The sequence below is a fragment of the Aspergillus candidus genome (assembly GCF_002847045.1).
Source record: "Aspergillus candidus strain CBS 102.13 unplaced genomic scaffold BDW47scaffold_79, whole genome shotgun sequence".
Taxonomy (NCBI): domain Eukaryota; kingdom Fungi; phylum Ascomycota; class Eurotiomycetes; order Eurotiales; family Aspergillaceae; genus Aspergillus; species Aspergillus candidus.
This window is the reverse complement of record NW_020194084.1, coordinates 14,721-25,356: the sequence shown is the minus strand read 5'-3', so window position 1 is coordinate 25,356 and position 10,636 is coordinate 14,721. Positions and strand designations below refer to the sequence as shown.

The 10,636-nt window shown below is 51.0% G+C and overlaps 3 protein-coding genes across 3 annotated transcripts; all 3 read right to left on the bottom strand.

Annotated features, from left to right (window-relative positions):
• Positions 1 to 24: 24 nt before the first annotated feature.
• On the bottom strand, positions 25 to 1,705 carry BDW47DRAFT_129646 (amidase; the record flags this gene model as incomplete). Its single annotated transcript, XM_024817015.1, has 2 exons — positions 25 to 96; positions 197 to 1,705. 2 exons carry the CDS (start codon positions 1,703 to 1,705, stop codon positions 25 to 27), a joined length of 1,581 nt encoding a protein of 526 aa, XP_024667775.1.
• Positions 1,706 to 3,026: 1,321 nt separating this feature from the next.
• On the bottom strand, positions 3,027 to 6,395 carry BDW47DRAFT_113392 (putative protein kinase (Lkh1)). Its single transcript, XM_024814408.1, has 6 exons — positions 5,047 to 6,395; positions 4,891 to 4,969; positions 4,496 to 4,843; positions 3,982 to 4,444; positions 3,847 to 3,934; positions 3,027 to 3,798 (listed from the first exon to the last, which is right to left on the bottom strand). Exons 1-6 carry the CDS (start codon positions 5,872 to 5,874, stop codon positions 3,604 to 3,606), a joined length of 2,001 nt encoding a protein of 666 aa, XP_024667774.1. The 5' UTR covers positions 5,875 to 6,395; the 3' UTR covers positions 3,027 to 3,603.
• A 1,683-nt stretch (positions 6,396 to 8,078) lies between these two features.
• On the bottom strand, positions 8,079 to 10,508 carry BDW47DRAFT_113391 (uncharacterized protein). Its single transcript, XM_024814407.1, has 2 exons — positions 9,168 to 10,508; positions 8,079 to 9,117 (listed from the first exon to the last, which is right to left on the bottom strand). Exons 1-2 carry the CDS (start codon positions 10,255 to 10,257, stop codon positions 8,474 to 8,476), a joined length of 1,734 nt encoding a protein of 577 aa, XP_024667773.1. The 5' UTR covers positions 10,258 to 10,508; the 3' UTR covers positions 8,079 to 8,473.
• Positions 10,509 to 10,636: the final 128 nt, after the last annotated feature.

Here is a 10,636-nt window from a genome sequence, read left to right as displayed (position 1 = left end):
CATCGTCTTGCCATGGAATGCCCATTAGTTCGAGGCCGACTGGTATACCGAGTGATTGTGATTGGGGAGTTGGTTCTGCGGGTTGAGCGAAGCCGGCTATTCCTCATATATACTAGTTAGTTACTGTATCATGTATAATCGTTTAGAAGCAAGAACGGGAGGGAAAGAAAGAAGGGTGAATACCAGGAATACAAACAGCCGGCCTCCCCGTCAACGCCGCCAGAATCCCATTCCGTCCGCTCTGCACGACCTCGCCCACAGGAACGACCAGTCTTTTCTGATGCGGGTAGACCATTGCGTCTAGCCTCTCCTCTTCGAAGCACGTTTGCACGGATTCCTTTAACGCCTTTATTCGCTGCAGGCGCGCCTGGTACGCCTCGCACCGCGTGTTGAATTGGTCGGTTTGTAGCGTCTCGTGGAATGCGGCTGTTACTGCTGTGGCATGATACTCGTTTGAGGAGGCGATAGACGCGAGTGATTTGTGCGGGGTGTGTTTGATGAAGGGGGATTGCAGGAATGAGTCGAGTTCTTCTTGAAATTCGAAGGATTGGGTGTCTGCTTCGGTGCGGAGGAGTGGTGCGTCCCAGGTTGGTTGGGGGGGGAGGGGGATGAAGTTGATGGGTCGGGGAGTGAGCGAGTTCTTGGAGGAGGATTGGACGTTTTGGAGGGCGGTTTGGATTATGGTGTTGATTGTGTGGGTTTCGGGGTTGGAGGAGTCCGGGTCGGGGAAGTAGGTTGTTAGGATGCCGATGCGGAGGGGTTTGTCTTTTTCTTTAGGAGTAATGTTGGGGGTGCTGTTGGTAGTGGAAGGAGGAGGAGTAGCATCAGTAGTGGTGCTAGAAGTAGTGACAGCAGCAGCGGCTGCAGTAGAAAGATCAGCAGAAGAAGCACCGCTCTGCTCCCCCAGCCATATACTCTCCTTCATAACCCCCCACAAAACCCTAACATCACCCACCCCCCTCCCCATCGGCCCCAACGCATCCTGCGTCCTCGAAACACCCATCACCCCCCTCGTACACACCCTCCCGGTCGTCGGGCGGAACCCCACAACCGCACACGCCGACGCCGGCGACCTCAGCGAGTTCATCGTATCGCCACCACAGCCCACGAGCCCCATATTAGCGGCTAGGGCTGCGGCGGTCCCGCCTGATGAGCCGCCGGGGGTGCGTGTTAGGTCGTAGGGGTTGAGGGTTTGCCCGCCGTGGGAGGAGGTGGTTGTTCCTTCGAGGGAGAACTCGTGGAGGTTGGTTTTGGCGAGGAGGATGGCGCCGGAGGCGAGGAGGGATTGCACGATGGGGGCGTTGGTGTGGGTGTGGAGGGTGCGCAGGGCGTGGACGCCGGAGGTTGTTGGGAGGTGGGTGGTTGTGTAGGTGTCTTTTAGGAGGAGGGGGACGCCGTGGAGGGGGGGTAGATTTTTCTTCTTGGGGGTTGGTTCGTTTGAGTCGGCTTCATTTGGGGTGGGGTTATTGCTGCTGGTGTTGTCATGGAGGAATTGAAGACGCTCGATATCCTTCTGCCGTGCCTCATCCAGCGCATTCTCATTGATTGTGATGATCGCGCGAAGAGTAGGATTATACCTATCTATCTGAGTTAGATAGGCAGAGACGGTCTGTTCACATGTTGTTGTGCCGTTTAGGAGCGCCGCGTGGTAAGCGGGGATAGTGAGTTCGTGGATGTGTGTATATTGCGAGTTGTCCGTATCCATCTTTATAATGAATGTTTTAGTTGGTTGGAGGGATGGTGGAGTTGTGTTCTTGTGCAGATGTGATTTATGTTCCTGGGAATTGAGCGCGTTGGAGACACTGGCTGGATCATGGTGTAGAGTTGGAGAAGTGGATAGTTGGAGACAGAGATGAACTGAGTGGGGGTAAACTGTTAGTGTCTGGTCTGTTCGGTGGAGTAGATATGATTAAACTGTCGAGTGTACTATACGTCAATGCACTAACAACACTTCAATTCGTGCATGTTATCTTTACTGCATGGAATTGTAGATGTGGTCTGCGGGGTATTCTCTATCTTCACTACCTGGATATACACAGATGAACTACTACATGTAGTATTTTGAGCACCGTCTACTAGTCTTGTCTGTACTCCACTCTACTAACACCCAGTAATTGAACAGTAATCGATTGATCCGGCAGACATCACTCGTAATCATCTATCCAGGTAAATCTATCAATGTCCATACGGACCACCAAATCTATACCCCTCTAACCACTCACCCTACTATTATGCCCCACCAACCATACACAAACCAATCCACCCACGCCTAACCCAAAGAGAGTAAATCTTCCACCCCTGGCCAGCAGCAGCCCGCCGTACACAAGGGTCAAACACTGTAGTGTAGTGTGACGTGGAGTCTGTGCGATGGCGGGGTATTGCCATCAATGCGTCCCAGCCAAGCCCAGGAATCGGTGATTTGAATCTGCCCCTTGATAGATAGGTAGATGCATACCATTCATTAGCGTTGCCATTGACCAGTAGGGGATGGAGTATTGGGTAGTGCTGTTGGGTTTGTTTCTCTCTATTGTTTATTATTTGAGGGATGATGTAGTTCTGGTTTATAAAGGTAGATGAATGGAATGAATGATTATTTGAATTATGAGCCCTCAAAGAGGCTCGTGTCTGTAAAGGAAATTATCAAACAATCTAGAGTACATAAGTAGGTAGATAGGTGGTATAATACAAATGCAATGTTCTATCAAGGCATCACCTCCTGGGCCGTATATGTCTTGTAGATGCGATGCGACGCGTATGTGAATAGTAGTAGGTAAGCAGGCAGACAGGTAGGGGGTAGGTAGTGGGTAATTGACTACCCCTCCCCCTTGACTCCTCTCCTCTCCTCGTGCTCATTCACTCCTGACAGAACACCAGAAAGGAAAAAAAAAAATAACACTATGCAAAAGAATCCTGTATAATCATCATAAACCAGCGTCATAAGACGATGGAAACATAGACATAGATAAGATAAAATAGGCTCAGTCGAATCAAATCGAGTCAACCATGCTGAGAAGGGTAGAACAATGGTGATATAAAGCACATCATAAACAAAAAAGAAAGAAAGAAAGAAAGAAGGAAAGAAAGGAAAAAAGAAAGAAAGGAAAAAAGAAAGAATGTGGGACGAAAAGATATAAAAAATAAAACAAGCCTAACCATAGATCCAGGCAATCTCGTAAGATAAACCACGTGTCGGAATGAAAATCAATCAAACAATATGCCCTCCTTAATAAATGTCCCTGTCCCTATCCCTATCCTTATCCTTTGGTTCGTCGGTATCTTAGTGCCAGGTTTGGGATGGTATCCGGTTGGGGATGGCATCCCAAATCAAGCGCGAATAAAAGTAGTCAAGAAGCAAAAAAAAAAAAAAAAGAAAAAGAAAATAACCCCATACACCTTTCCTCCGAATGAGCACACTCAACTCCATAGCCCAGGATATGCCGGCACCCTCATCTTTGCAAACCTCATGGCTTGCCTTGGATGCACATTAACCAAAAGAAACCATCTATCGTAACTGTAGCTGTATTAAAGTAAGGTGGTGGCAGTGGAACCGCCTAGCCATACAACAATCGCAGGGAACCGGGGCCAGATTGACTGGATGCACGTCTACTGGCGTTGGTTCCTCTGCAGCTGTTCCCCAATCCGCAACGCTTCCGTGCCATCATCCACCAAAGACTCTTTGAACCACGCGTGCTTCAGAGCCTCCTTGGCGGTGATGCGGTTCTTGGGGTCGTAGACGAAGATGCGTTGCAGGAGGTCGAGGAATTGTCGGTGAAATTGGTTATTGGTGGGGATGAATTCCTGACACGGCGTTAGTCTAGTTTTTGAGGTTAGTATTGGAGGACATACCGTGAGTTGTTTCATGGCGCGTACGTACTTGCGCGACGCTCGGGTAGTCTCTCCGTTCGGATAATCGAGTCGGTTTCGGTTGAAGTATCTGTCTCGGTTAGTGAAATCCAGACCAACGAGGAGAGGACAGCATACTTGGCCGACTGGTTTTGACTCCCACTCCGTCCACCTTGCATCACTTGCCGCACCAGGCGAGTGTCAATTCGCTCGCCGATCACCGCCTCCATCATCGCTAGATGTTCGAGGTTATCATGCGTCTGGAACAACGCGTCCCCGGTGAAGAATTCCACCAGGATGCACCCGATGCTCCAGATGTCGCAGGGGAAACTCCAGCCCAGATTCAGGATAATCTCCGGGGCCCGATAGTGCCGAGTAGACACGACCGACGAGTGATACTCATCGTCGAAAGTGGCGGAGCCAAAATCGATCAGACGGATCTCGCTATCCAGCAAGACACGTCGTTGCCGTGCAGTGCGAGTAATGGCGTGGGAGGAAGACGGGATGGTTCGGTTGTAGGTGAAAGTCTGGTAGGAGTTGCTAACCAGAAGGATGTTCTCGGGCTTGAGGTCGGTATGGATGAGGTTAAGGTCATGGAGAACTGACCGAATAAGTATAATTCATCAAACATGGGGACGGAGGGGACACCCACAGGCTACACTCGTGAAGAGCTGTCGAGCAAAGTTCTGGATCTGGCTGCTGGGGAACGGAACAAAGCCGTTGCCTTTCAGGAAATCAAACACGCTTTGTCCGAGCAGATCGGTGACAATGCAAATGTGGTTTCGGTAATCGAAGCAATCCCGCAGGTGGATGCATTTATTGCGATTTTGCTTATCATTCGACGAGAGCGTGGACAGCACTCGCAGTTCGATCCGCGATGCATCCCGGTATTTTTGAATCGACCGGATGATCTTCACTGCGCACCGAGATTTGCGGTGCTTATCATATGCCTCGACTACCTTTCCAAATGTTCCTTGTCCGAGGAGTTTGATGATGGAGTCTGACCGGTCAGCATGGCTCTCGATCCAGGGCCAAAAGTTAACTCACATCGGTCGGTCAATGGGGATTCGGCTGTCACAATGTAGTGACCATCGTTATCATCAACCTTTTCATTTCTATTGACGTACTGTATAGAGGTTAAAGATGTTCACCGAGAGACGAAGACGAAGAAGAGAGGGGAAGAAAAAGAAGGAAAAAACGTACGTCACGGACAACCGGAACAGGAACATCCTTAGCCTTGATGGGAGGCTTCGGAGGAGGCACGTAGCTCAAAAACGCATCGCCCACGTGCTCCAGTTCCCGCCGCTTTTGCTCATCCCGGACGGCCTTTCGCGTGGCGACACGCTTGCGTTTCTGGCCAATATTGGCATCTTCGAAGAACACTCCGTTGCTCGCCCCCGAACTCCCCTGGGACAGCGACGTGGGTGCAGTAGTATGTAAGGATGTGGTTCGATCGGTGGATATGGAGGCGGCGGAGGATTCCTCGCCGTAGTGCTGCGGGTTGATCGAGTAGGAGGGACGATCGTAGTAGCCCAGGTCGTAGGTGGTCTCGATGCCGGTGCGGCGTCTCTTACCCGCCGGCTGGGGCATGGCGGCGGTGGGAGCCGTCACGGTGGAGGTTGTCGCAAAACTGCGAGTCGAGGGCGCCTTGGACTGTTCCGGGGGAGGGGTGTCATCGATGACGATGACCTCCTTGGGGATACCGTTCTTGTAGAATTCGTTCCAGTCCGGATTTTTCCTTCGCCCGTTCTGTGTCGGGGTGCCGGCGGCAACCCCGTTGTGGGAGGGAGGCATTGTGGTCGGCGGCGTCGGGACAGTCGGCAGGATCTTTGGGGATTGAGCGAAGGGGAGGGTGGCCGTGGAGGGATTGACGGCGTAGGGATAGGAGGTCGGCAGGCGAGCGGCTCCTGCAGCGGACGTGGTCGGATAGGATGTATTGGGTTGATAGGGAGGGTGGACGTATGGGTACGGTTGCTGATGAGGGTGATGATGCGTAGGGTGAGTCGCAGTCGCGGTGGAGGGGGTCGACATGATGAACCACCGAGGCCGACCGCCGGGGATAGAGTAAGGAAGAGATGAAGCAGAAAGAGATGGTGGGAGGGGAGCAGAATGAGGTTCAGTCGTAGTCGGATCGCAGTCCGCCGTCCTAATCTACTTGGGGATGGGGGTGGCAGAGAGAACAGGGGACTCGAGACCTGAGGACTCTCATATGTAAACCGATCGAAGAGGGTGAAAAATCACACCCGTTCAGACGGGGAAGAGATCACAGAGAGACAAGAGAAGACACCAGACCAAGGGGTAGGGGAAAGAAGAAAGAGAATGAAGGATTTCGTGAGGCGTGGGGATGGATTATGGCTGGCGAGGCGGTCGGACGGGGAGAAAGCAGTCTTTTCCTCGCGCTCCGGTGACTTGCGACTGGGGGGAAGTCAATCAATGAGTTTGGCTCATTCGATTGGGAAAAAAGAAACAGTCAATGAGGAGGCCATTGGATGATGAGAACACATCTGGCAGAGGGACAGGAAAGGCGAGGGATGACATAAAAAACGGCCAGAAAGAGCGGAAGAAGAATGATTGAACCCGGGGTTGGTTCCAGAGGCAACAGCGGGTAATGATGGTGAGAAGCAGGCTGTGAGGGATAGAAGTGATTCTACAGTTACTATGGTATACAGTGTCGAATCTATTCTTTTGACCGTGACTACTAATTACTCCGTACATCTGGACTGTTTGAGGATAACAGAATATTATTAGAATGTCATCATCATCATCACTATCAGTATAGAATCGAATGATTAGTAGGATTGTGGCCATCAAGTGTTCGGTTACGACAACGACACAACCACACACTAAACTCTTTCTGCCCGTCAAGAATGATCGCTCATGTAATATCGTGTATCATGATACAGACACCCTCTCGAAATCTCCACTCGCGACATTGAATTGTGACGATCTATCGGATGTCCGAGGCAGTCTTAGTATCAATCTTTCGTTTCTGGTCAAGAACCCGACGCTCTCTTAGTCTGTAAATTTCTCGTGTTTGATGTTGGTGAGATGTCGCAGGATCGCAAGGCTTAGCCATCTCGGGGGGCGAAAAGAACCAGAATTTAGAAAAGAAAATAGAACAGTCAAGAAAGAAATAGGGTACAAGGGAATATCTATAGCGTCGGGGACCAACGTTTAGGCTTTTATTGGCGTAGAATTCACTGCCTGCAGGACTCCCACCATCTCACAGAATCATTCTTATTCTTTCTCTCCTCTCTACTAGGTTACACCTATTGATCAGCCTGACCTGTTGACCAGGATAACCTTGAGATATTCACGAACCCCCATAATCCAGAGGGAAAAAGGTGAGGCAAGTGATCAACCACTCGTGGTTGGATGTGGCAACGCCCGTGGGGGAAAGCCTAAAGCTAGGGGGATTGAACAGAAAGTAAAGAAATGAAATGAAATACCAAATAGGAGGCTGTCAGTAATGAATAGTGAATAATAAATAATAAATAATAACTAGTATGATCAATGTTACGTGTTTGTAATCAAAGAATGTATGGAAGAATCCATGCCGCATGTCATTCCGCAGCAGGGGGATCGTACACTAACAATTTAGCCTGTCTATCTGTCTGCCTCGTAACTAAGGACTTAGAACAAGTCGGTATTTCTTTCCTCTCGTCTCGCCCTCTTCTCCGCCTTTTTCCCATGGTTTAATACCGTCTTCGGTGGTTATTGGCCACTTGGATTGCTGATGTCATGTTTTGATGAATCAATATAGTGATCACTTTAGTAAGGTATATTATTTCCATTACTGTGGTTACTCAATATTTCTATTGCCATTGTCATTGTGATCTTTATTTTGAGACTTTTCTACCCTGTCACCTTGTTTTTTTTCTTTTCTTTTTTTTTGGTAGATTTCTACCCATGTCAAACAGGATGAAATCTCAAGAATTGGCAATTCAGTGGTTTGAGTAAACCCTAACCGTACGGTAATGTCACTGTTGCCCGGGCCCCGTCCTCCGCATCCCAGTCCTTACTCGTCCCCATTTAGGGTTCGATGGTCTTGGTAGACAGTAATCCATGCCGATACGCTTCCTTGGTTGTTCCTTTCCGTCGCATGGCATTGGTTCATAACGTGGCGTTGAACATTACTTATTAACACTCCGTGTGGCCATCTCTCGTCCGTTGTGGTGGGATATTTCTGTTTCCAATATTTTGGTCGTAGCTAACACAGATTGAAGAGTTGGGAGTTCCTTAGAGGGTATCCGTATATTGAAAATTGTCTGTCCCACTAGATAGACGCAATCCCTGCCACATTGCGCACAATACATCGACGAGAAAAAAAGAAGGATGGAAAAGAACCGGGAGGCAATAAACACCAAAGCAAGAAGAACAGCTGGAAAGAGATGCACGCGCCCCACTACCTCGAGGAAAATGCACGCAGTAGTACAGAAACATGCACAAGGTGACCCATCGAAACCATCCGCAACGCCCACGCCTAGTATCCCGCAGTAATCGTGCGTAAGACCAAACGTAAATAAAGTAGAAAAAAAAAATAGTGCAAGAAGAGTTGATAAAGATTAGAAGAAGCAGAATGGCAGCATGGCGGAATGGCAGAATAAGGCTGGAGCGGACGCCTGCCAGGCTAATCCACCCGGTCTTCCTTCACATCCTTGGAGTACGCCTTCTGGACATGCCGCGATCCCCGCCCATCCAGTTCCAGCATAAAGAGAATATCCCGAACCTGCACCCCCGCGCCCTTCTCTTTGTCTTCCCTCCACGTCCCCAGTCGTTTGGAGGTCACTGTGGTGGATTCGCCAGAGCGCCCGGATTTCTCGTTACCAGGAGCTGGGGTGGCCGCATTGGCACGCGACGGAGACGAGAATCCGCTTCCTGTAGCCGGCCCGCGATTCAGCCACGAATACGACTTCTTCGTGCCAAACATCCGACTTGACAACATGCTGTTGGTGGCCATTCGTGCCGTCTCGACCGACTGCTGGTGTTGTGCCGCTTCGGTGGCTCGCGCATCGACCATTTTCTTGGCTTCCTTCTTGGAAACACTTTTTTTGTCAAGACTGGGCGCCTTGTCTGCCACTGGCGTAGACGGCGCGGAGCCAGGGGTTTCCAGGGACTCGGATTTGGTCCCACCCTCCCCTAAGATTGCGCTCGCGCTGCGTTTGGCGCGTTTGGAGGCGCGCGCTTCCTCGCTAGAGTTGTCCTTCTCTACCAGCAAGCGGCACCGTTCAGATAAAGGTTTCGTTCCTGATGGTTCCGTCGATGAATGGTTGCCTGGGTCTAGTTAGTGTGGCCATGCAACTCTGAAAGGGGTTGAAACCTACGTTTCAGCGAAGGTGTTTGTTGACCTGCTACACCTTCGTTGCTGACCTTCGATGCTTGCGCCATGTCTTTCCAGTCAGCAGGCACCACTCCGTGGGAGTGCGCCCGACGGCTTCTCGCGAGAGTCGATGAATAATCTACCACGGATCTCAATCGTTCCTCGCAAGATATGGACATGAGGTTGAGTATGTCCACCAAGGGTGCGCCTTCCTGGTTTAGGATAGTTTTGCCGGTGCGCACAACGGATGAGCCATCCGGTCCAGTGACTTCGATCGGCTGTGGACGATCAGGTATGGGGTGGAACAGGCCCTCTGCGGGAATGCGAACACCAAGTTCAAACCCGCGCTTCTGGAGCTTTTGTTCCAACACTTTCGTCAATAGAAATGGCTCTTGGAGATGGTATTGTGCACGTCGCGCGGCTTCGGTATCTTCTCGAGTCGGCTGATTGGGATCTTTGAATGGGGCAGGGGGTTGAGTGGACGGTTCGGAGTAGAAGGATTCTTGAGTCGGGGTCGGTTTGAGGGGTGACGGCTCGCTGAAGCTTGCGTTTGCAGAGGCTGTCCCCGTCGTGGACGTCTGCGAGGTGAAAGAGGTATTTACAAAGGACTGCTGAGCCTGTGGTTGTTGTTGTTGCTGCTGGTGTTGGGGAGGAAGTGGTTGCTGTAGACGCGGTGGCTGTTGTACTTGAACGCCAGGACCGGAATAACTGCTGGTGAGAAAGGCTTCTTCTTCTCGTACATCGATACCAGACGATGCCAGGACATCTGTGAGTTCAGCGGCGTCCGTAGCCTTTTCCACCGGCCGAGACGGCGGTCCCATCGTGCCCTGGGTCTGAGGCGCGGATGCTGGGTTTGGGGCCATGCCATTCATGTTCGTCCCATTTACCGGCGTTGGAGGTTGATTTTGAGGTAACTGTAAGGTCCCAAAGCTGGGAGAGGCATAAGGAGACTGTGTGAGGGGAGAGAGGCGCTGTCGTTTGGCCGGATGTTGCGGGACACCGGTTCCGTTCACCGGCGAGCCAACCCCCGGGGATGGTGATGACCCCGGGGGAGAGAATGACTGGGAAAACTGCTGGGGTTGGGTTTGCGCCATGATGACTGCAAATGGCTGGCGACTGTCAAAAAAGATAGTTATACACTGGATAGGCAGGTATCACGCTTTTTGAGGCAAAGAGCACGTTCGCGCGTGGGCCGAAAAACTGAGCGGATTGCTCTCACCACCACCGCCGCCAGGTGTAACCATCTCAAGGTGCTGTGATAAACATAGAGCTCAAGCCTTCCGTCACGGGGGATACTGAATTTTGTCTCGGATCGATGGCGCGGTGAATAGACCAGGGGTGGCCGTGTAGTTTGCAGACGGAAGGGGAGCTTCACTGGTGAGGTCTGCAACGAGATCCCGCACCCTGCCCGTCGGTCACGTGCGATTATGTAAGATATCCCCCGATTTGCGCTTCTGTACATGGACTGCTGTC